The sequence below is a fragment of the Fringilla coelebs genome (assembly GCF_963513975.1).
Source record: "Fringilla coelebs genome assembly, chromosome: 8".
Lineage (NCBI taxonomy): Eukaryota > Metazoa > Chordata > Aves > Passeriformes > Fringillidae > Fringilla > Fringilla coelebs.
In genome coordinates this window covers 11817069-11841992 of record NC_140066.1, presented here as the reverse complement: position 1 = coordinate 11841992, position 24924 = coordinate 11817069, and the positions used below count along the sequence as shown (strand labels likewise).

Below are 24924 nucleotides of genomic sequence, written 5' to 3'. Positions count from 1 at the left end.
TTTGTCTTTCATCATAAGTCTTTCAGGTTAAAAAAATACCCTTTTGTTGATTAATCCTCAGGTTTCTTCTGAGAATGAGCAAATATTTCTCTGCTGATCTGCACTGCAGCAGAACTAAATGAACTATACTTGTGTTCCTTAAGAGAAACTTGTCTGTTCTTTTTGAAGTCCTAGTCTGAGTTTCTTGGAGACAAAATTGTGAAGTGACGCATGCTTGCTTGGAGTTCCTGAGTCATCAGCAGGACTGTCTGTTTCCAGGAGCAGATTAACCTGTAAGAGCATCACATCCTGTCAGTTTATCTTGCTTTTTGGCTGTACCAGCTCATTCCCTTCACATGAACATTCGATGGCTGGCACCCAAATACTGTTCTGAACATTAGGACCCATTTATGGGTTAGCTTCTCTCCAGGATGTGGAAAGAGCAATCTATAGGTGCCTCTTAGTTGTTCCATTTTTAGAAGGTCCTTAGAATATCTCTGAATTTTTCCTGGTCAGGGATTAGGCTGCCTTTTACCTTCACAAAAACCCCTAATGATTGAGCACTTTCAGAGAATGGCAGTTGTTTTTAATGGCACTATATCTTGAATGAAATGATGCTTTTTGATATATATTTGGTCTTGATGGAATGGAATTGAGTCATATCAAAACAAATCATAGACTAAAGTACATCTCTTGCTGTTTTTAAAAATTCTTGCTCCTCAGCAAATTATTCTACATCCATTTGCTTCACCAGCTTCGTATAGATGCTTTGTATTGATGAACAGTGGTGGGAAAACCAACAGCTTGGCAAATGACTTTTTTGTTTTTTCCTCTTGCTTCAGTCGGGCCCTTGTTCCCCTCATCTTTCAGTGTGTTGGATTCAGGTGTGCTGCTGATATAGGCTGGCACTGGAGGGATGCTGTGTTTCCATGGGCACAATCCTGGGAAAGCTTTTGCTTTCCCATCCTCGTTCTCCTGCCACCTCCTGACTGCCCCCACACTGGCATTTGTACATGCTCTGGCAAGGTGGATTGAAGGCTTAAACCTGTTTACTTGGTGTGTGGTACAAGATTACAGGATTGATCTGAAGATTTGCTTCTGGTTTGCTGTGTGGCTTTTTGCTCCACTGAATAGGCTGATTAATGGTTGTGAATTTTAGGAGGGGCAGGGAAGGGGGATCAGGACTCTATAAAGTGGCAGTATTGGCTGAACTTGGAATTTTAGTGTGACTTAGGTTTGCCTTGTAAAATAATTTTTGGATGTAAATGTAGAAAATTACTTTGTTGCAGTTGTTCTAGACTTAATGTCTTATCCATGAGGATTTCTCTGCATATCTACAGTAGATTAGTTAACAGATCACATTATGTGTTTTATGAGAGTTAGGAATATACATTAGGAGTATCACTGCTGCAGCATTTTGAAGCTAAGAGTGGAATTGTGGGTGTCGAAAAGCTTTGGAAATGGCAGTGTCCTCTTGATGAATGACTACATTTTTCCCCCTCTCACTAAAGCTGTAAACACCAAGACAAAATTTTATTCTACCAAAGCAGCAGGGCTCTGTATTTGATTTTTAGAAATTCCTGTTGCTGTGAGTGGGTGATAACTGTCAGCTGACACAATGTGACTTGCTTTGTCTGAAACACAGTAGAGAACGTTATTAGTCTGTGCTGCCCACATACTGCTTTAATCTTCCAAGTGTTTTTAGTATTGCCTAACCATAGCTATGCAGCCTGTGCTGTGAACAAAGTGAATTACTGACAAGCAGATTTCTGGACTGGTTACAGATGCCTTCTGTGTTAGGAAACATGATTGCTTTTAGTATAAACATGGGGAGGGTGGCTCTGTAGTCTTGCGTGGACTGCTTTATTTGTTTGTAGTGTTAGTGGAGAAAAAAATCACATACCTGCACTTCAGATTTATTATGCTACTCCCATACTAGCCATGCTGTGTTCAGTGGTCTGTCAAGAACCACCGGAAGAATTCTGAGGAAGGTCAGCACAGAGCAAGCCCAATCAGCTCTTAAGAGAGGCAGGTGCTTTGGAAGCTAAGATGTGTCTGGGGAGCTGTGTGCTGTTACAGGACAGCTTCTTGCTGGTAGTGGTAATACACCCCCCATCATTTCTGAGCATTTAGAAATGTGTATGTTGAGAAAGTATTTTACTTTTTCATTCTGCCAAAATACTGTGATTTGTATTGACTGAGGCATATTAGCAGTTGTTTGAAGCATGGAGAAATGTCTTGCAAGCTGGTGCTTGAAACAGTGAGGTAGGTGGGGAATAATGCTTGTCAATAAGGATACTTTTAATCCTCTTATTCCTGTGAATAGTTTCAGTGAAGCTGCGGCTGAACAGTTAAATGTAAGTCCAATGCTAGGGAGGGCAACCTAACAAAAAGTCTTCAGATGATGTTTGTACTTTAGGTTGTGAAGTGATGTGCTTGCCTTTTTGCCTCGGGTTATATTTTAAGCCTCTTTGTAATTTTTGTGAAATTTAGTGATGCGCTAGCTAAATGCAACCTGCTGCCTTCTCTTCCGTAGATGTAGCAGCGCCAAAAGCAGTGCTCCTTATGTGCATTTTGCAGTTGCTGCTCCTGTCTTTTACCAGGTTCCTGATTTTCAGAGGGAGGGGGCACAACAATGATGGAGGCCTCAGTGTGTCTGCATCTGGAGAATGTATTTGCATGGCCAGCCAGTGTATTGCTGTAAAATGGGATTTCAGTCATGCAAATGAGCCTTGCACCCTGCTGAGATTAGTGAGATTCTGTTCTTGTACCCTCTCTTTCCTCTCTTGCCCAGGCACATCAGACTGACTGACTTGGACAAGTGCATGCATAATGATTGTTGACATGAAAATTGCCATTTGGAGCTAGAAACTGAAATTAAGTTGGGAAAACCAATCTTTGTTCCTTGTCTTATATTCATTCAGTTGTGGACTTAGATAAGCAAGGGGATGGCGCTTAAGCAAGAGTTCTTTGCTATGATTCATAACAGTTGTAAAGGTTCCTAAATTTTGTCTGTAACATTGGATGGGTTGCAAAGGTCAGTAACTAAATTACAAAAACTCATTTTATGTGGTACAGCTGGCCACATGTAGGAAGGTCCTTTCCAGTCACTGCCTATGCTGCCATAAAGTACAATTTCCTTTGCTTTCATTAAAGTTAGATGTTTTTGGCTATAAACAGACCATACACATTAGAAGTTATAAGGTGAAGGAAGAAAACCTGTTTTCAGTGTTCGGTTAAAGTTATATGGAAATCAACATCTGAACTCTAGAAATAGCAAGCTGAAGTATTAATTCACACTCTGGTCTGTGCTGGATGGGATTCTCCATGCCAACTTCTGTTTCTTCTGTAAGTGGGAGTGTTTTTTATTGTGAGGTGCAGATTACTTTCTAGGAAAAGAAACTCCAAAAAGAAACAACCCTAAAAAACCTAGTTTACCTTCTCATAGCTGTGGATGTGGTGCAGTTCACTTGTCCATTCCATGGTCTGGATTTCAGACTTTACTGGGTAGGCTTGGTTTTTGAACGCTATCTGTGAATGACCAGCGTGGCACAGAATGTTTTTTTAGTTAGGAGGTGTTTGAAAATTCTGCATTCTTGTTTCCTTGCCTTTGCAAACCTTCTACTGACATTTACCTCAAGGAAGTGGAGGATTGAAATGCTGCTCATCTGTTTTAAGCAGCATTCAGCTGTCTAGAATGTGAGGGCTGTGCAAGTGCATATTCCTTCTCTGAATTCACAGCTTGTTCTCTGTTTTTCTTATGCATGGTATTCCTGCAGAGGTGGTTTAGTTATGACTCTTTGAACAGCTGTAGTTGTCTGAAATACTTGAGCAAGAGTTGTGGTTGAACCTTACCTCTCTAGTGTGTGTAAGGGAGCAAACCAAACTCTACAGAGCGGAGGGTTTTAAATGGTGGGACTTTGGATCTTGAGAATAAAACCTCTTAAAGAAGATGATCTGGTAAAGGAACACCCAAATATGGAAGAGCTGGGTAGAATTACCCTTTGTATTTAGCAATCCAGAGACACTGAGGGATTTCAGGTAACCACTTTGGATATCCTGCTAGCTGGATTGCTGGATGTACAATCCACAGGGTTTGTGGATAAGTCCAAGCACCCATTTGCAGAAGTAAAATGGTTTTGAAAGAGTGGGAATGCAGATGAGTGTCAGCTTGCTGATGTTGATCTTCCTAGGCTAACTGTATAGTGCGTTTCCTTTGTGGGTGTGTCTGCCCTGTTATAACATTAGGGTGCTTAAAGATAAAGCAACAGAAACTGAAAGGAACTGTAGGGTCAGTGGAAGTGTGAGCTGACTTTGACAATACCTTTTGATGGCATATGGTACAGATTACTCTACTCTCTTTCTCAACAGAGCAAGAGAGACCTGGGAAGAACCCTTTATCATTAAATCTTTACCTAATCCCATCATTCTTTCTCTTTTGTGCAGAGGCTGTGCCATAGAAGATGCACTATTACCGATATTCTAATGCAGAAGTCAGCTGTTGGTACAAATACTTGCTCTTCAGCTACAACATTGTCTTTTGGGTGAGTACAAAATGTAGAGGCTGAAATAGTTTAGGCATAACTAAGTTTTAGTAACTTCATTACTCTGGTCAAGAGAACAAGCTGAAATAGTTGTGTGAAAGCAGGAAACTGATATATAGTATGCCCCAGGTGTTTTGTAATTGAAGATGCTTATCCTTTGTGAGAAATAAAGTATTACTGAAAGTGTGAGGACTCAGTATCCATATTATCCTTGTTAAGTTGCTTCCCTGTTAAAAGAATCCTCTTAAAATGTTTCCTTTCAGATCATCTTTGATCATTGTTGGGTGGTGTAGCTGTAAATACACTATGCAGAAGAGAAGAAAGGAGCTTCCTCAGGGATGTGTCAACAGCTGGCAGTGCATGTCATGCTCTGCGGGCAGCTGAATTGTCTGATACCGTCTTGAAATACTTAGCTATAGACTAACCTGCCTCTAATGTTTAGAATTGTGAGCATGAGAAGGTACAACAATACATTAGTGGATTTAGATATTAATGAAGCACCTGCCTTGGAAAAGAAGGCCTTTTAGAGCATAGTGTTGCACCAGAAAGAGTTAAGATGTCTGTGAGGGGAAGGTGAGGCAGCAATTCAGACAAACTCAATAATTCATTTTGGAGGTTTCAGGTCAAATGTTAACAAGTTTGAACGTGAAGTCCTAGAACTGCAGTCATGAAAATCATAAGTAGTCCTGGAAGAGTGCAGAAAAAGTGACTTGTCCAGTGCTAGCAGTGAAGTTGCTGAAAGCCACAGAACTTCTTGCTATTGTCACCACCTTTTGTTTACTAGTGCAATGCTCCAGCATGATACTGTAGCATTAAACCACATGGGAGTTATCCTCCTGTGGATACCTGGACAGAAAAGATTTGCAGAAATTTTTGTTCCATTAAGGGTTAATTTGCTACAATATTGCATAGTGGAAGTGTTCATTAGGTATATTTTCTGTCTCAATTGAGGGTGCTTTCAACAGGTCAAAAATTGTGTTTACAAGCCACCAGCTCTGCAGTTCCTTTTCTTCTGTGTTGTACAATTCCCATGTACCCATGGTGGAGTGTGGCACAGTGAGAAGTGGTGCTTGTCAAACTGTTCTGGTTTTCAGAGAAATCACTTCATAACTAGGGGGATGCTCTTCAGAAGTTCGTGGTGGGATATGTGAGAAATCAACACTCTTGTTCATGAACATATTAGGATTCTTCTAGGCCTCTACTTTTTCTAGTGAATGTCTCATGAAGTGGGGTCTATGAGTGACTGTTTCTGACAATCTTTTAAACTGAAATTTTTTGTCTTTGCTGTAAGGGGAAGAAGACTATCAAGAATTTGCCTCTGCTTGTTTCACAGGAATAAATTTTGTATCTTTTTTCTTCTCTGCAGTCACTACATTTTTTTCACTTTTCAAAAACTGTATTCTCTTGAGATGAATTATGAAGATATAAAGATTTTTCTGTTCTTTAAAGAAAAGCTTTTAAAGAGATGCCAAAACATTGAGGAGAATTGATAATACAACCTGTGTGTTTCAGCTGATCTGTTGGCTGGAGGAATTAGCTTTCTGAACAGGTATTCAAAGTTCTGGTAGCTTCCTCAACAAAAGGGTCTGATGCTTCTGTTGATGTTATCAGGCTGACCTAGTAAATGATGTGCAGCTACAGCTCTTTGGATAAGATTTTTGGCACCTTTTGTTGTAGAACAAGCTATGTAAATGTTGAAGGTAGACACCCCTATAGGCAATCCATGAATCACGTAGCTGACAAAAAGATTCACGAGCCTGTGAAATCCTGCTGCCTGGAATGACTACAAATTCACCATTTGTGAAACAGAGTGAATTTTCTGTGTGCCTTTAAAAAAACTGAAGGACTACAAAACCAGAAGGGGAAATGTAACCATAACTCACAAGTTGCCTTTGAGGAGGGAATGTTAGTTTTGATTCACTTTCTTTGGGTTGCAGGACCGGTGCTTCTGGGAATTTGTTTGTGAGCATTTGTTAGTGAGCCTGGCTGCTCTAGAGGTGGATGAGGGATGGATTTAGCTGGATTGTCAGAGGTTCTTTTGCCCATATAAGCTGTTAGAGCTCTCCTGTTTTTATGCACAGTTGATGCATAAACCAACTAAATAGTTGCATTTGTTCTTCTGTCATGGCTATTAAAGTTAAATGTTGACTTTCCCATTGTAGCTCTGAAGATATCATTGACTGTATAAAGTTTAAAACATGTGGTGATGTAGAAATTCCCACAGTTTTTGGACTTTTCAATGAATGGTTACTGCAATTTGTGTCATGCTTCAAATGCAGTTCACATAGATTGGGATTAAACAAAATATTGAAATCAAAGAGGGCAAATATGACTAATAATGGCAAGCTCAGTGTAATCCCCCTTTAGATCTGTAAATCTTCATTCTTTCAAAGTCTCTTTTTTTTCAGGCAAGTGACTTGGGAATAGAAAGTTCTGGATTTTAGTTGTGCACTGCTGGCTTGTAATACCTCTTCTCTATTCTTCTAAGAAAGGGAATGGAGGCCTAGGTATGATTTTTCATGTGTGATTACTTTGTCTTGCTTTTTAGGCATGCTCACAAGACTTAGCTTGTCCAAGTACACTCTTGTTAATGAGTGGTGATAAGGCAGTACTGCAGCCATTAAGATAGCCCTGCAGAGAGCAAGATAAGAAGGGTGGACCTTTTTGTGTTTGAAAGCTTTTTTTTTTTTTTGGTCAAATCACTTCATTTGTCATGGTGCAATTTAAAGACTGCAGCAATGCCAAGTGAAGAGCTTGGTTTTGGCACCTTTCTGTTCTGAGTCCTTCTGCAATTGTGTAAGCTCTTCTGTGAGAGCTCTGGTGCTTGCTGCTTTGCCTCTGGCTGAAAGGGTGTTTTTTGGGGTAGATTGAAAATTGCACCTCAGCTGTTTCAGTGGAGTGAAGGATTGCATGTGTGCTCTGCCAAAGCCTTTTATGTTGCATATGATCTTCCTGTCTCTCACATGAATTGAGAGGGGAGGGAAAAATAGCTTTTAGCTACTGTCATCTGGGATTACCTTCTCAAGGTCTGTAGTTGGGTTCGACTCCTAAGTGTTATTGGAGGCAAAACCAGAACTTGTTACTCATCCTATAGGAGATTTGGCATTTTGCTCTTCATGCGGTGATGAAAGTCAAAAATTCTCTTCAGTTCTAGAAAAGAATTCTGAATTTGTCTCTTTGAAAAATAAGAGAAGACCCAGGTTAGCATAAGATTTTTTGGCTTTTCCAATGTATGTTGTTTTCCAGGAACTTCTGAAACAGCAATGATGTGCCAGGAAGAGGAGAGAATGCACCACCAGGTGGTTTCCGGGCCTTGAGAGGAAGAGTCTCTGAAGAGTAAAGGATAGGAAGGAAGGACTGCGGGCTGTTGATTGCTCTAGCATGGGTGGAGCTGCAGTGTAAAATAGGATTGTCCAGGGAGTGGGAAATGTATTCTCTGTGAGAATACACAAAACTGCATGCAATTCCTATTGCTGCTGATCAGACCTAGGCACAGACTGACCCGCAATCACTTTGTGTGCCAGAGTTGTTTTGCAAGAACTGACTACATCTGAGAACCAAATTAGCCCTGTTTCCTCAGTTGGTAGTGTGATTCTGGCAGCACAGTCATAGGAATCATAGGAATTCAAAGTGTGATTGGGAATGGATGAATGGGTGATGCTTAAAAGTGGTCATTTGGGCACAGTGTCACTGAGTTGACATCAGTATTGTACGTCTGAACAGTGCCTACAGTTTGATGCAAAATATTAAAAAAGTGGATTTATCAGTTCTAAAGCAGGAAATAAGCAAATGCTGGTAAATAGTGTTTCAGTTTCTGGGCAAAATTGAGCTGCTTTGTGTATGTTTTCATGTAACCTTTCATGGAGTAAATGGCTTGAAGGACTCTGCAGCGCAGCAGTGAATTGGGAAATCTGGTGAAAGGCAAATTTCAAAATGCTGTGCTTTTTGAAATAGCTGGCTAGCCTACTCTCACCCTGTGAATGCATTTGGTTGTCCTTGCCTCTCAGCTGCCTGTTGTCCCATTCACTCAGCCATTTAGTTCAGTGAGCTGAAGGAGGTTAAAACTTGGCCTTTAGTTTAGGCAGGATCAGTTCCCTGGTCTGCCTTGCAGCCATCACTTGGATGCCTCTGTGCAGGTGTGTTAGAGAGGGTATTTTCCTGGGGCTGATTCTCTGTAGAACTCTGGGCATGCTCAATCACACCTGACTGCTGAGCTAGTTTGATCACCATGGTGTGTTTTTACAATGGTTTTCAGTGAGATTCTTTAAAGTATATTGCGCATAGTCTTTGAAGCAAAAGTATTTCATTCCATTTTTCATTTCACTACTATTTTACGTTGTTGCAGATTGGTTGTTTTGGTAATTGCACCTGTCAATGTAGTGGCTGATGGCTTTGTTTCTTCTGCAAGTACCTCATACTTTACTGGATTTTTGCAAAAGATTTTTTTAATGTATCTGGTTTGGTTGCTTCTAGTGAAATTTTTGAATTGCTTGTCTTAGCTGAATTAAGTTTTAGATTTATCCACATTGCTTTACTGAGAAGAAGTTTATTTTTCTTCTGATAAACTCTATTTTACTTGTAGCTAGTTTGCACAGATGCTTATGGAAATGAATTTGCAAAAGTAGTATATTTTCTTGAAACTGAATGTTTTATAAAAACATGAGAGCAAAGTTCATGTTCAAAGGTGAGAGTAATGCATGCTAGTGAAAAATCTACTTAATCAAAAATTTGTTAAAATTTAATTAAGAAAGTAATTATAATGGAAGGCAGTCTGAAGAGGTCACCCTATTTACAGATTCAATAGCACAATATTAGTATTCTAGTACCCTTAATTTGTATACAGAGTGGAATATGTCTTCCCAATTTTTTTTTCCACCTTGTTTTCTGTAGAAAAATTTCCAAAAATCCAGCTGTCTTGTAATTTACCTTGATTACTGCAAATTATACCAGCTGTCTTCATCTGTCTCCCAGCATTCCTGGAGCATTTGGAGTGAAAAGGATGAAAGATGCATCCATTACATGTGCTGTGCAATTTAATGAAATACAAGTTTGATTACTGACTATTTTCTCTGCTTTTTTTGATCTGAAGATCACTGGGTTAAGATCTAGGGTTAATCTGGGTCAATAGTCTGTTTATATTGATGTGGTTTTTAATAGTATTTTTCAAGTTATGTTTTGATCCAGATGATTACTTTAGGTGTTCTTAGCTGATTCAGAGTCCAAGGTGAGTAGTCATTGTGCTATTGCTTCTGGCAATTTATGCAGTACTGCTTGGTTCAGTTGTAGCTCCATGTGTCAGTGGTGGTTTTGGTTGCTTAATCCAGATTATGGCATATAATAATTCCTGCATAGACAGGAAAATTGAGAGGTCATTTTAGTTTGATTATTGAAATTGGATGTTAAAAGCAAGTTGCCTGAGCATTGAAGAAAGGGAATAAACTATTAGAAGAAGGAACTCTTGCTTCTTTTGAGTGACTGTAATTCAGAAGTATTTATTATTCAAACATATGAATTAGTGGAGGGTTTGTTGTAAATTAGATTTGGTGCTTATGGAAAGTAAGCAAATGGACCATTAATCCAGCTTGATTCAGATGGACTTAAACATTATAAGGGTTCAGAAGACAAACTGTATCTAATCAGAGAAGAGGCTAATATAGAGAGCCTTGGCGCTGAGAAATCACAAGGAGCAAGCATGGTACTGTCATAGCCATAAGATTGGAACTGTGAAGTGACTAAATAGGGAATAACCTCAAAATGCATTAAATATTCTGACATTTTCATTAGTGGGCAGGCAGACACTTTATAGCAGGTTGTTGGGACAAGGATAACTCACTTGCATGCTGCTCTGTGGGGTTGTCTGTTAAGTATCTCTTCTTGATTAATCATGAAGAATCAAAATACTTTTAAAAAAGTAATTCATAAAATGAATAAATGTTGTGGAGTAAATGCCCTTCAAATAATTTTTGTAAGAGATGGTCTCATGGGGAGTAAGATCCCATTACTGTTGTCTCAAATTACAGGCAGTATTTGTTTTATTTGAGCAATTGTGCTACTAGCTAAGTTTTTTGATAATGTGGTTGATTATTATATCTAATTATACATTTTTTTTTTAATTTTAGCTAGCTGGAGTGGCTTTCCTTGCAGCTGGTCTGTGGGCATGGAGTGAAAAGGTAAGAATAAAAGATTACTGGTCTTATTTCAGTGGCTCCCTCCTGCTGCTCCAGTAAAACTACTTCCTCAGGAAGCAGCAAAAGTTTAATGTAGCATCTGAGCTCAGGAGCATGTTCAAGTAATCTAAACTGAGTTTAGTTGGAATTTGCTTCTTCTCCCTGATCAGGAGTTAAGCTGTGACCCTTGATATTCAAAGTTTTTTATGAACTTGTAAGAGCAGGATGCTGGGCAGAATTTAGCCTCTATGTACAAGTTGTCTTCAAAAGCATGTTTTCTAAAATCTGTATTTCTCTACTCACCTCCTTTTATTATAAACAAATATTTGTGAGGGATATGAGCTGTCTTTATATATTAAAAAGCACCACTAAATCTAAATGTGTATATTTTAAATACTTCAGAATGATGCTCCCAGTCTGGCCATCTATTGTCCACTTTATTCCCCAAGGAGTGCTTAAGTGATTGTTTCCATGTAGAGGAGCAAAACTGGGAACATGATGTAGCTGAATAACTCTTATTTTTAGCAAAGGTTTCTTGTAGCTAAAAAACTTCCTCAGCTGAAGGAAGTTACATGCACATGTGCTCAGAGTTCTCCTGTTACAAGAGAACAGAATGATACAGGTATGGAAATGAATGGTTCCCCCTCTGAATGGCTGTCAATGAATTCAAGCACTAGGAGACAGTGACCATTACTAGAGTCACTGATCTGCATCTCAGGCAGGAGTGGAGGGCAGGTTGTGCCACGAACTAGTAAGACTTCAATTCCCATCTTATGTTCACTTTTCCTTAATTGGAGTGGTTCCATACAGCAGCTATCTGCATGCACAGAGGTTCTGAGAGTCCTCTGCTTTCTGGAAGTGAGTTTTACGGTGCTTTTAATTATGAGGTATTTATTCTCCTGCTCCCTGCTCCCCGTGTGCTTGCACATATTCTCATAACTGGATTAGTGCTGTCATTGCTAGTTGAAAACCTACCTTGACACACAAATGCATTTGCCTCCTATTTTGTTGTTACAAAAGAGTTTTGTTTCCAACCCCTTAAGGAGGATGTTAAACTTGCCTTGAATTTGTATTCTCTAATGTTCATTCTTCTTTTGTATACAAGCACATAGGATCTGCGTGGCTGGAGACTAATATTTCCATTTGCCAAATTGGCTTTATGGTACACTGAAGTGACTAAAAGGCAAAGGCAGACTCTTTCTGTCTTTATTTTTGGAACTTTGCCTGAGCTCTTTCTGCTCTCTGTGCTATCTTGCAAATAAATCCTTCAAAGCCTTTCCTGTGCTTTTGAACTTCTGAATGGTTAATGGAATCTGTTGGTTATTTTTATGTCAGTTGTTCTGTGCTGTTCTCAGTCTTTCAGAGTAGTGTCATTCTTCAGCCAGTCGTGCCTGTATTTTACAGATAAACATCTCAGTGAACAATAGATGGGAAGTAAGAGAGAAACTTTGCAGAAACTGAGCTGCAGTGGTAAACCCAAAGATAAACTACAGGTGGTGGAAGAGTTCTGAACATCCTGTCTCTTACCACAACATGAAGTACATTAGGTCCATTTCATTTCTCTGATTTTTTTCTCTCCTCTTTGTGCATTAGGAGTACAGATTAATTCCTCATCAGTCTTTTTCTCTGGCTGTGAATCCTGTGCTTCTCTTTTGGCTGATAATATATTGAAATGAGACTGCTGGTTTGGGAGGAGCTTTGAAAATACTACATGGAAAAATGTTACCGTTGTGACTCCTGTTATTTGCTTAAGATCTATTCTCTCTAACTGGTGTATCTAATTGGCCTATTCTTATGATTTTGTAACTGGCTTTGGTTATTCTGAACAGTCATGTAAAAGTTAACTTGCATAAAATTTTAATAGTCGATATCTGTCAAATAACAGGTACTGCAAAAGTCAGAGTGAATTATTGTAAAGTGTTGGTAGAAACAAGGTGAATAACACTGAGCGCTCTTATCAGGAAACCAGTTTTTGTTAGAGTGGTTTCAAGGAGGACACAAAGAAAGATCTGGGAAGCTAGAGGCTGATCAGCCTTGTGTCATTCCAGCAAGTTTGTGGCTAATAACAGAGAGGGGACAGTCATTTTTCAAATTAAGACTCTTGATTAGAGGGACTTCAAGGGCATGGACAAATAAGTCACTGTTCTGTGTGACTGAAAGAAAGACTTAGTGTGAGTTTTGTTACAGAATGTCTGACACTGAGTGCAGGTATCAGGCTGCACTCCTGTGCACCTGAGGAAATCTGTGTTGTCAAGGGCAGCCTGTTTGTACCAGTGCAGATGGCACAGGCAGGAGTGTCTTTAGCAAAATGGGTATGGTGGGATGAGAGTTTTCTGAATTGATTCCATTGTTTCCTTCCTTCAGGATTTTTGACTTAACATCATTTCTTAGGCAAAATCCCCATAACCCTCTTTTTAAAAGAGCATGTTGTAAACATTAAGTGTGAATTGTGAAGTGTAGTGGACCAGTGACATCCTAGGTTAAATAAAACCCAGTTCCTGCCTCCTTCTGTTTGTAACATGCTTTGATCAGAGGAAATTGTCTTCCAAAAAATGTTGCTTGAGCAAGTGAGATTGTCTGAAAACAAAAAGCTTGAGTTTTAGGTATGGGAAGGAGATGGCTGGCAATGGTTATGAATGTTTCAGCACCCTGGTCACACAGGGTTTGGTTTCACAGCATGGTGATTCTACAAGGATGGTGTGATCCTGACAGGTGTTTCTTGATTGTGGGGTCTGAGCCAAGGTTTGATTAGGTGGGACTGTCATAATTAACCAGGTAGACCAAGTTTGTTAGCTGTGAGATGCAACAGTTTTTAAAAATGAAAGTGTCTGACTGGTAAAACATTATCAACAAACTAGGACCATTTTGTAATAGCCTGTTTCAGCTGTTAGTCACCAGCTGTTGCAAGGCAATTCTGAGTGCTACAGTTTAATTATTTTTTTTCCTTTTCATCCCATCAGCCAGTTTTGATGTAAACAACTCTGTCTTGCTGTTGCCAAATTAACAGCTCTGACAGAATCTGTTATGGAACATGCTATGAAAGAAGATGGAGTCTTGTGGAACACTGCAGTACTGTTAATCAATGTCTTCAGCTGATGGAGTTCCTCCAAGGGCACATTTTCTTTTAATGCTGTGGATCTTATTTTGTTAAGTAAGCAGTTGAATAAGAAGTGATAGGGATTTTTCCAAGGTGTTATCTTGGGATGTATATCCTTTATACTTCATTCTAGAACATGTAGCTGGTAGAAAGATGGTAATTTGCATTTTATTGAAAGAATTGGGCAGCTTATTGCAAGTCTCTCTGATATTTTTCTTTTACACCAGACATGGTTACCTTGAGAATATACTTGATAAAGAAAAAAAAATAGTGGACATGTGATTATGGGATACTGTGCCGTGTTGATTTTTGTTATTTCTTTGTTTCAAAAATGAAAATATTTTCTTATTGAAATGTTCTGTGTGTTGTATGATGAACACTGAGACTACAAAGCTGCCTGGGTGTCCCTGCAAATCATTCTCATGAGGAGTTTGTTGTTTGTCCCTTCTGTCTTCTGCATGTTCAGTCTTGTTCTTGCACATCCCATGAGACTCCTGTTATGTGTATTTGATGGAGTTTTAATGGTAGGTGGTGTAATAACTTTTTAAAACCTAATCTAGAAAGTAAAAGGAAGGTTTTCACTGTGTTAGCATTGCATTCACATAGATTTAGCAATCTAAGCATACAGGCTTCATAGCAAAGATTATTGTCAAGATAAATGGTTTCTGGATAGTTAAAAAAGAAAATATTGTTTCTGTTAGGCAAAATTGCAAGTATAGAGAACAAGTAACTGCTTTTGGTGTAATAATATTTATCAGGTGTGAAAGGGGAGTGTTTAGATGATACTTTTATACTTCTGAAAGAGTTTGGAGGAGCGCTACTATGTCTCTTTGGCACTAGAAGGGTTGTGACTAAAAAGAGAGGAAAAATATGCTTCCCTTGAAAACAAGAAAAAAAATTTCCGTCTTTCAAATGTCATCCATAAGGCGCTTTGTCTTAGAATTGCTTTCCCTTTCTCCCATTTGAACATCAGGATTGGAGAAGTTTTTTTAATATATTTTTTAGACCATGATATTGGAGTGCCCTTCTGATTGATGCATTTCAAGTTGATATAAAACATTAATTCTTTTACATTGAAACTAAATGCACATTCAGTGATAGAATTGAGCTTTTGGCACCATCTTGTAGAATTCTGTTTGGCAAATAGATGTTGGAGGATGTAGCCCAAGAAACTGACTTACTAAAAGTATTGCTAGCTATAGCTTTAATACTTCCTCTGCGGGGGTGAAGAGAACTGGTCTTGTCAACGACCACTTTACAACAAGACTTTTTGTTGGTGTCACTGTTGGCAAGTTCAAGGGTTTGCAACCAGTTCATTTGGAATCATGTGGAAATCATCCAGAAGGAATGCTGAGTGAATGAGATGCTTACAGTGGTCACATTCTGTTCTGGTTTTTTCTTGCAGGGTGTATTGTCTGATCTGACAAAGGTGACTGGTCTTCACGGTCTGGACCCAGTGGTGCTTGTCTTAGTGGTGGGAATAGTGATGTTTACTTTGGGATTTGCTGGTTGTGTGGGAGCACTGAGAGAAAACATCTGCCTGCTGAAGTTTGTAAGTAGCATCATTACATGAGGGAGTTATTATATGTGTCAAAGCTGCAAATAATGAAGAACTGGGAGCAAACCCAGATAATTCATGAGAGAATTTGGTTTGTGGCAAAGTATATGGTAAACTTGCTGCCTTGCAAACCTCTGAGTAATGGCATTGAAAGCAGGGTGGTTCCAGCTTGTCTCTTCTCCTCTTTGTGGAACATGTTCTTCCCTGCCTTTTTTAATTTGTTCTGCTCTGCAGTGATGTATAAGGTACAGTGTTTGGTTTACTACTATAAGGTATATCAGAATCAAACATTGTGTTGTTATGGAACATGCTTAGTCAGTTGGGAATCACTGGGAGAATATAATATAGTGGAACAAAATCCCTTAAAAACTTTAATGTTTCTTGTAAATGTTGGCAAAACTTTGGGACTTCAGTGACTGATGTAAAATTTCTTAAATGGTTCTTTTTATACTGAGGCTTCTTCTTTGCTTTAGATCTGAAAACAGCTAAGCTGGACAAAAAATTCTAAAAAAAAAAAAAATTGTGAAATTAGCAATAATCCAAGAGGTAAAAAAGACTCTTTAGCTCTGTGTTTTACTGATTCTCATTTATTATTGTTTTCACTGCTGTGAATAATGACTTTGTCTGATGGTCTTTTTACTGTCAAGTTCAGGTGACAAAAACAAAAGGATAACTCTGCCTCTTGGGGTTTCTTTACCTTGTGTTCTCACCATGCTCAGTGTCTGTACTGAATCAAAATTTGAACCCAATTCTGTGTCTGTTTCTGGTGGTATAAGAATGCATTCAAAATGAATTAATATTTTCTAACTTAGGACTTTTGTTTTTTACAGTTCTGTGGAACAATTGTGTTTATATTCCTGTTGGAGCTGGCAGTAGCAGTTATGGCTTTCCTGTTCCAGGACTGGGTGAGGGACAGGGTAAAAGAATTCTTTGAGAATAACATTAAATCCTACCGAGATGACATTGACCTCCAGAACATCATTGATTCACTACAGAGAATTGTAAGTTCATATTCTGTCACTTCTTTGATGCCTTCTAGGACAATATAGATTTTAAAGATTTCATTTTTTATAGAATTACAATAATTTGTAGCTAATACTGTGTTACAGATGTGCTGGTTTTCTTCCTTCTGTATTTAAAGCAGCAGGGAGAGAAGATTATCCTGAGGTCCAGGCTTGTTCTGATGTCTATTGTGGAAGCTCTCAGGCATGCATCTGCCTTTGACCTTTCTCATTTGCTCCCCTTTCTCTTGCTCCCTAAGAAAAAGCTTTCTCTTAAAAAAATTTTGCAGTGGAACTGGTTGTATGACAATTACATCTGAAGTGATAATTTTTACGATTTTTCTTGACATGCTAACACCTGTTTCCAGGAGTAGTATTCCAGATGTATTGCTTTCATTTCACAGAGCTTTGATTTCATGTCTATTAATTTTTTTGACTCTGCTGTTGTCATTGATTCTGCACAGACTTGGGGATAGTGAAGATTTGTAAGCAAACACTTACTGTTTGGAGATATTTTAGAGATAATTTATCCACTGAACAAACTTCTGGAATGTATTTATCTGCTGCAGAACCATTGCTGTGGTGCCCAAGGTCCAGAAGACTGGGACTTCAACATCTACTTTGACTGCAAGAGTGAAAGCAAAAGTCGTGAGAAGTGTGGAGTTCCTTTTTCCTGTTGTATACCTGATCCTGCTGTAAGTTGTTTCCTGGCTTTGTTTTTGCCCTGAGATTGTCAAGTTATGACAGGAAGTACTTCCTGAATAAGGTGTTGAAGGGCTTTGAGGTCTCCTAAATGATCAAAAATCACTCTTGTGCAGACAAACTTTTTTTTATGGTGTTTCTGTTGCATTCTTTTTAGAGTCCAAATGTGGCAACCTGTTAACCGAAAATGTGTTGTCACCAGGAGTTCAAGCCATTTTAGTATGGTTTGGATCTGAAGCACTGGTGGCTGGCTTTTTTTTATTCCCAGTGTGTTGTTTTCTTGGATCCCTCCCCTTTTTCTGGCTTGTAAAGAGCTGAGAGCTCTAAGAGTGTTTACCCCAGCTGGAATTAATGTTTCACCACCCCTTTGCCAGACAGGCCGGAGTACCTCCATTTGCTGCTTTGTCAGTAATTAGTGAAGTACTCATGTATGACGTTTAAAGTTTCTCAGTCCGTCCTTGGCTTTGGCAAGGTTTAGGTGCTTATTGGTTAACTCATTTTACTAAACTCTGTGAAACTTTTGAGCCTTGCAGGAGATGCCAAAATGTGGAGCTAGGGGCTAACTTATAGTGCTTTATGGTATTACTGGGAATATTTACAGCTTAAAATCCATCCAGCAATCCTTGTGCTGAGAGAGCCATTGGTAAGTTATATTTAATACCTGGTAGGCTTCTGATTGTATTGGAAATCAGCCAAGGAAAGCTTTTTTGTCAGGGACATATTCCATGTTCAGATTCCCCAGTAATTATTTTCTAGCTTAGTTTGGAGCAGTACTGTTCAACTGCACGTCTTTCTGTTGCTGGTGCTATATTTAAGGTAGCAATAGGATGCTTAAGTCTGTTTAATGTGAGATTCTATTATTAATATTTCAGTAAAACTTACGATAAATTTTGTAAATGCAGATGTCTCACCTCATGTGTTGGCAGTGCAGCTTTCATGTTAAAAAGTTGCTAGCTGAATGCCAAGTGGTAGAAGCAGCTGAGATTTCTGGTGCAGGATCTCATCTGATATCATCTATAGTACACACCTTTGCTTTGTCAATAATTTTCTTGTGTTCTGCTAGGGCTTTGCTTGTTTTTACTAAAAATGCTTTTAAAAATGGTTGGCTCTGACAATTGATCTGTTTATGGATATAAAAGATAGAAAAACTTGCTGTGAACAGAAGTGAATACAAGTAAATTGATTTGTTTTTTTAAAATCTCTTTTGCTTTGCAGCAAAAAGTTGTGAATACACAGTGTGGCTATGATATCAGAAAGAAGGTAAGGTGCTGTCTGTCATGTTCTGTGCCTGCATAGACAAGACTAAAACTGGTGGGATTGCTGACAGATGTGTTAGCTCAAAATTCTAGGAACTAATAACTATGCTACATCATACTACAGGTAGAGCAAGGTAGACATTTTCCTTTGTTTAGAGTAACCTACTGTGTGAGGGGAGAGAAAACAAGTGGGAACAGGTGAGGTGAAAGGTGGGTTTCAAAAAGGGATAGGACTTGGATTTCAAGTGTGCACTTCAATTACCAGTTGTAATAGTCTAAATCTGCTGATCTGTTGTTTGCTAATTTGACCATCTGTTATCTGCTAGTCTATTATCTGCTAATTCTACCGTGTTTCTAATAAACAGGATTTTCAGGAAGATGCAAATATCAATGTCTTACGTTCCCTCATTCAGAAATGTATTTTTGAAGTGTGGTTAAAAACTTTACTGCAAAAGTGACGGAACATGAGCCTAGCTACATCATGTGGTTGATCTTATAGTAAACTTGAGCAGAAAAGTAATATTCTTATTCTTCCTTTCTATTTTCAGAGCAAAAGTCAATGGGATGATCAGATTTTTGTCAAAGGATGTATCCATGCGCTTGAAGCTTGGTTACCCCGAAATATCTACATTGTTGCAGGTGTCTTCATAGCTATCTCACTGCTCCAGGTTAGTTGTTATCGTTATGATTCTTTGGAAAAAACATCATGTTTGCAGATAAAGACCTGCTGAAGGTAAAAGTATTTATAGACAGAGGTAAAATAAATATTTTGAATGTGGATTTTTTTAGGTGTAATAAGAGGATGGCAGAAACACCAATTATAGTCATGGGGAGTTACTGTGCAAACACCTGTTGCACAAAGCACTGAAGGTTATTATAAAAATACAGTGCAGTAATAATACTGTGGGTAATAATTGGGATATATATAGTAATATTAATATGGTCATGTGTAATAGATGATTATTATACAAGATATTCCCTGTGTTTCAATGTCATTAATTAAGAGGGGAGTATCTGCTGTCTGCTCCAGTAGATCTGAGCTCTGGCCTTTTATCCCAAACCTGAACTGACTAAGATACAGCCTTGTCCTTCATGCTGAGGTTACCTCAGCCAGCTGTAGGTAGCCTGCAGTGGCTGACCTAAAGTGGTTGTAACATGCTGCTCAAAAAGGTTGGGAATGTAAGAGCAGGGAAATAGGTGACCAGGTAGCAAATGCGATGTTAGCAGAAACAGATGGAACATGGTGACTTCTATTACCTCATCAGTGCTTGATTCATCAGAGAGGGAGCTGAAGCTCTCAGTAAAGCATGTTACATTGCTGCTTTCAAAGTGAATGCTGCTTTCATTGTGGCAGTGTTTGCACTGTGTTAATTTCCATGCAATGAAATTCCTTCACTTTGGTGGGAAACAGTAAACTTTAAATTCTGCTACAGAAAGGATTTTCCAGGTAATTGACAATACTTGAGTATAGAGTGCTAGCAAAAGACCTTTTTTCAGCCCTGGTAATACTGCCCTCTGTAGCTTAGGGTTTGATATTTTTATCACTATCTGGTGATAATGCTTCCCTGGGATTGAGAAATGCTATGCTAAGAAAAGCATCTCTTGCTAGGAAGAGACAAGACACAAAGTTTAATCTTTTGGCAATGTGTTGATTGACAATAACTTGACAATGCTTCTCTGTTCATGTCCCAAGACTCTGTGAAACCACTTTCAGTTATTTGTATTTTCCAATTGGGTTTTTCCTTGTGCATTAAGCTATTTTATTGTGGGACTGAGAATCAGACACAACCTGACTGCATTTAAATGAAATCTTTTAGCTTTCCAAAACTTCACCCCAGTTTTATGTTATTGCTAAGAATGTTTTAGGAAATTTGCCAAGTTAGAAGTTTATCCTCAGTTTGTAAAGGAAGATTTCCCTGAGAACTGACATGAATGTTAAAATTTCAAATTTAAAATGTCTCTGAATAATCTGGGACTACTGTGTTGTCTGTAACAAGAATTTCATTTTAGTACAGGTAATTGTACATTCTGTCTGTATTTAAAAAAATTGATCTGAAAACTGACTGGGTTGTTATTCAAAGTTGTGGAACGAATGCAAATGTCTGCTTTGTAGCTTTAGCAGTAGGTAAGCAAGCATGGGTGTTTATGACACTCAGACTTGGTTAAGTGGATTTGTTCTAGCTCTAAGGCATCTGAAAGCTTATTATTTTGAAGGCTGCTGAAGTTTTACATGAAAGCATCTTTCTCATGAGTTTTATTACCTGCAGGATTCTGTTGCCTTTATTACCTTTTAGTAATAGCTATGCTTTGATGGATGATCTTGGCTATGAAATGATATCTGAACCTGCCAACAAACATCTTGCAGACTGGTGCATTTACAAGTGTTTTATCTCACAAAATGGTATATTTTTTATCTTTTTAGATTTTTGGAATTTTCCTAGCCAGGACATTGATTTCTGATATTGAAGCTGTCAAGGCAAGTAATGCCTTCTGAATATGAAAGCAGACCCATGTTACAAGACAGTGTATGTTAAGATTATTGATTGGACACCAAGGCAGAAGAAATGCACGGACCGTGAAATACTCCTGTTGTTAAAAGCCTTATGTGGATTTTTTTTCCCTGCTCCTGGTTTTTCTTAGAAGCTGTTACAAAAAGCAATCACCAAACACATGCTGTCTACCTTTTTTCTGGCAAGACAACTCAGTGCACCAGCGTTGATCTCTGGAATGGAAGAAATGGAATTTCCCAAGACACTGGCAGAACAGATTTTAAAGACTGTAGCAGGGAGCCATGAAACTGCTGTAAACCTTTTCCTTGAAGGATTGCTAAGAAGATTGTTCTGTCTTCACTCCTGTCTTCTGTCTTGAAATGTAATCTTTTCAAATGTCTCATGCTGATTTCTTCAGAACCTTGCAATCATATTAATCTCTCCAGTAGACTTATCCAGTTGTTTTTGGCAACATATCCAGCAACCATAATTGGAAATTGGGAAAAAAAAAAATCACAAAATGTCTAGCTCTTTAGTTGATTTTAGGTTGTGCAAACCCCATGATGTTTTGAAAAATGCAAGCCAGCTCCCAGGATGAGAAAAATCTAACTATCTGTAGCATTAAGTCTTAAAAATCTCCATTTCAGGCAAGAGGGTGTAAAGCCCTGATGCTGTTTCCTGTCTAAGAAAAATATAAATATTCTTTATTTATAGAAGAAAAACCTCTTTAAAAATGCTTATCCTTTCAATGATCAGTAATAGCTTTAAAAAGTGCTGTCTGCATACACTTCAAAATGCAGCTTGTTTCAGTAGGTAGCAAGCATGCTGTGCTAGCTGTTGATGGCTTTTGTTATTCCTCTAGTTTCTGTCACAACTGCTATGTTGATCTCCACAAGTCTTAACTGCCACTACCAGGACTGATGAAAGACTTAAAAATTCAGTGTTAATCTTTACTGGAATATGTTTTTAAATAGGGAAGTACAGATTTAGCAAAATATTAAAGTTGTTGAATTTTAAAGTCTTGTATAAAGCTATTGAGCCATCAGTTCTGCCTGGTTCATGGTTCAAATGTGAATCAAAATGGAGGGGAAGCAGAATGATTTCTTCAGTCATTTTCTACATGAAGCTGAACTAGTCCTTCTTCTGTCAGGGCTTTCATTTTAATCAAGAGAAAAGTAAACTCTTCTTCCAGCCCTGCCTTTGTGGGAGTTAGTAGATGAAATCTGTAGGTCAGTAGGAGTTCCAGTCTCCTCTGTAAGACTTTGGTGTTGTATCCTTCGCTGTAAGGTGCAAGTCTGTGGCTGAAGTGTGTTGGAAGTAGCTGTAGCTGTCAGTCTTACTGTGGGCCACATAACTAACATCATATACTGCTTCCAGTGACACCAGGGTTTTCAGGGAGAGCAGGTTCACTTACAGTGCCTAACACAGTGTAAATTTTAGAAAAGTATCTATTTTTATAATGATATTTTACTATATGTAGTGTGCCTGAAGGATTTAATACTTGTCTTTCTAAAGTATATGGCTTTCTTTGGAAGCCAAGCTTTTAAATATATTATGTCCTTTTTTACTATTATGCATGCAGTAACAAACATTTCACTGGCAAAAGTTGATCAACAGTAAGAATCTTTGTGTCTGGTGGCTTGTCCAGACATCCTTCTAGCTTGTAATCTGTGAAGCACTTCAGACAGTGCTCATGTGTACTTCAGCTTTCATAGTTCTTTTCTGGCCAGTGATTGAGACACAACAGGAAAAGGAAGCTTGTCTAAGGATGGCTGATTTCCTTAAGTAGCAGAGAAGAGTCTGCTGTTAACTCATCTGAAAACCTGATGGTAAAATGGCTGGAAGTACGCTGTGACTTTAAATTTGGTATACAACAAGAAAACGATAGCAGTAGATCACTGAGGGGAGAGCAAGAGGCATTTCTTCTGTAAAGTTGTGAATTTGAGGTCTGTGTTACCTATTTGTTGAATCTGATCATGAGGAGCAGCCAGAAATATGTGATTGTACTACGACTTACAACTTGGTAAGCAGGAGAGCAGTGGCCAGCAAACTTTGCTTTGAATTCTGGTGCTTGAAACTTTTTAACACCTCATCAGCCAATTTACTTGGTTATGTGTAATAATCTGATGTATGTAAAATGGGAGAAGGAAGATTCCTATTTGGAAGTTTTTAGTCATTAAACATAGCATTGAAAACACCTGCTAGGGAGTACATTTCCCTTTGTCAGTTTTTGACACAGCCAGCTCCTAATGCTAGGAAGGAATTCCAGTGATTTGGTAAAAATCATTCTGGTGTCCAAGATGGCTGTGGAGCTCATGCACTGAAATTAGCTGCTGACAAGAGCCAGCATTACATATTAGGAATCCAGGATCTGCCAATCTTGCCAAATTACCTGCAGACTAATTAGTACTTGTTTTTTTTAAGTACTGTTTGTATGCAAACCTGAATTTAACTGAAGCATTGTCTTTCCACAGTATGTTCTTAATGGCTTTGGCCGTATTAACACCAGCCTTTGTTTCAGTTATTTGGAGCTGAATTTGAGAGGAGCTCAACTTATTTGAGGACCTTTAAATTTATGGAGTGATTTGTCTTTTTGCCACTGTGGATAAACTTCTCTGTGCTTATTCAGTATAATTTTTAATATCCTGGGGCCCTGCATTGTTTTGCCCCTCTATGTTCTGAAGTACGCCCATCCGTGGCTGGTGTAATTTCTGACTTGTAATGGGAACACTTTCTACTTAGTTTTATTTAGCACCTTCTCTGTGGACCTGCAGTGACTTCATGGCTGAAAATTTAGTTCATGGTCTAAAAAAGTCTTGTCAGCAAAAGCAGCTGGGTGTGAGCCTGCCTCTGAAGCCTGAAAGGAAAATTAATTCAGAGAGGTCTGATACATTGTTGATGTTGAGATTTCAGCGGTTGCATTTGGAACAAGTTCACCAACACTACAGTGGAACCAGAGTATTTCATGAAGATGTCAAAAGAGGTCAGACTTGAAGAACTGGACTGAGAAGCAAACTTCAATGTGATTACTTTTATTTCTCAGAAATGAGCACAACTTATTTCCGTTAGGCAATGTACGTATGTGTCAGTGTGTTTGACAGTGCAGCTGCCTCTGGTGTTATTGATATAACTGCATTTGGACATAGATTCCCTGTACATGAAAAGGAGGATGAATCTAAGCACTGAAAGTGCAGTGACCAAAGGACCTTGGGTTGCCTTGTGAAAACCTGAATGTTTCTTCCCAAGAGATCTTTAGCTTTGGTGAGCTCATGCAGTGCCATGTGGACAGACTTGTGCTCCCAGTCCATGGAGCTCAATGTGGCCATTGATTTAGGTGTAGAATTGCCTTGGGTTTTGTATCCCCATTCCATCCTTCCCTCTTTCTTCCCCTTACTGCCTGTGCATTGTCATGCAGCTTGAACATTGTTCAGCCTTTGTGAGGGGAGCTCCTGTCTCCTCTTCTGAGATGGCTTTTCTGAGTGACTTTCGATATATTTTTTTTCTCAAGCCTTAAATTTGATTAAATAAAATTCAATATTTTCTACTCCTGGAGTTTGATTACTGAGATTTGTTGCTTGCAGTCACTAATATTTCTCTCTCAAAGATTTAGACTGGCTACTGAGACTGCAGTTTGTGGATAACCCAGAAATGGTGAAGGTCCAGGGGTGCTTGTTTTTTGTATTTTGCTGAAACTAATTCTTTTTTTTTTTTTCAGTTTGAGTTGTTGAATAATAGGTGAGACTGATGCTTTTCTCTGCATTTTTAATGGAAAGCCATGAACAAGTGAAGAGCTGCAGAATGGTGTAGAGTAACTATTAAATCTCTGGGCATCAAAATAAGTTAGAAGTGCTGGTTTTTTTCTCCTATTATGTGGTCAAGACTTGCTTGTGTGTTACCCAACAAGTGTCACTTCTCTTGGGTGGTTTTATGAAATTCCCTTTCTCAAGGCCACTCCTGAGAGTGATATTTGGTGATGAGTGTCATGGGCTAAGTAGCGTTACTGGGTTTTGCAAGTGGAAGAGCTTTTGCAGGAACAAAGTTGTCATACTTGTTTGCAGACATAAGCCAGTTGTTCTCAAATTGAGAACATGAAGACTTGTTGACTTCTAAATACAGTCTGCTTTATGATAG

General features: G+C 38.6%; 1 protein-coding gene across 1 annotated transcript in view; it reads left to right on the top strand.

Annotated features, from left to right (window-relative positions):
* Nucleotides 1-24396, top strand: part of TSPAN14 (tetraspanin 14) — a 33598-nt gene extending 9202 nt beyond the window's left edge. The window contains exons 2-9 of the mRNA XM_084210238.1: nucleotides 4426-4523; nucleotides 10643-10693; nucleotides 15193-15339; nucleotides 16176-16346; nucleotides 16916-17041; nucleotides 18264-18308; nucleotides 18853-18972; nucleotides 20727-24396. Of these exons, the coding sequence (XP_084066364.1) occupies nucleotides 4443-4523; nucleotides 10643-10693; nucleotides 15193-15339; nucleotides 16176-16346; nucleotides 16916-17041; nucleotides 18264-18308; nucleotides 18853-18972; nucleotides 20727-20798 (813 nt within the window). The 5' untranslated portion in view covers nucleotides 4426-4442 and the 3' untranslated portion in view covers nucleotides 20799-24396. The remainder of the gene's footprint in view (nucleotides 1-4425; nucleotides 4524-10642; nucleotides 10694-15192; nucleotides 15340-16175; nucleotides 16347-16915; nucleotides 17042-18263; nucleotides 18309-18852; nucleotides 18973-20726) is intronic.
* Nucleotides 24397-24924: the final 528 nt, after the last annotated feature.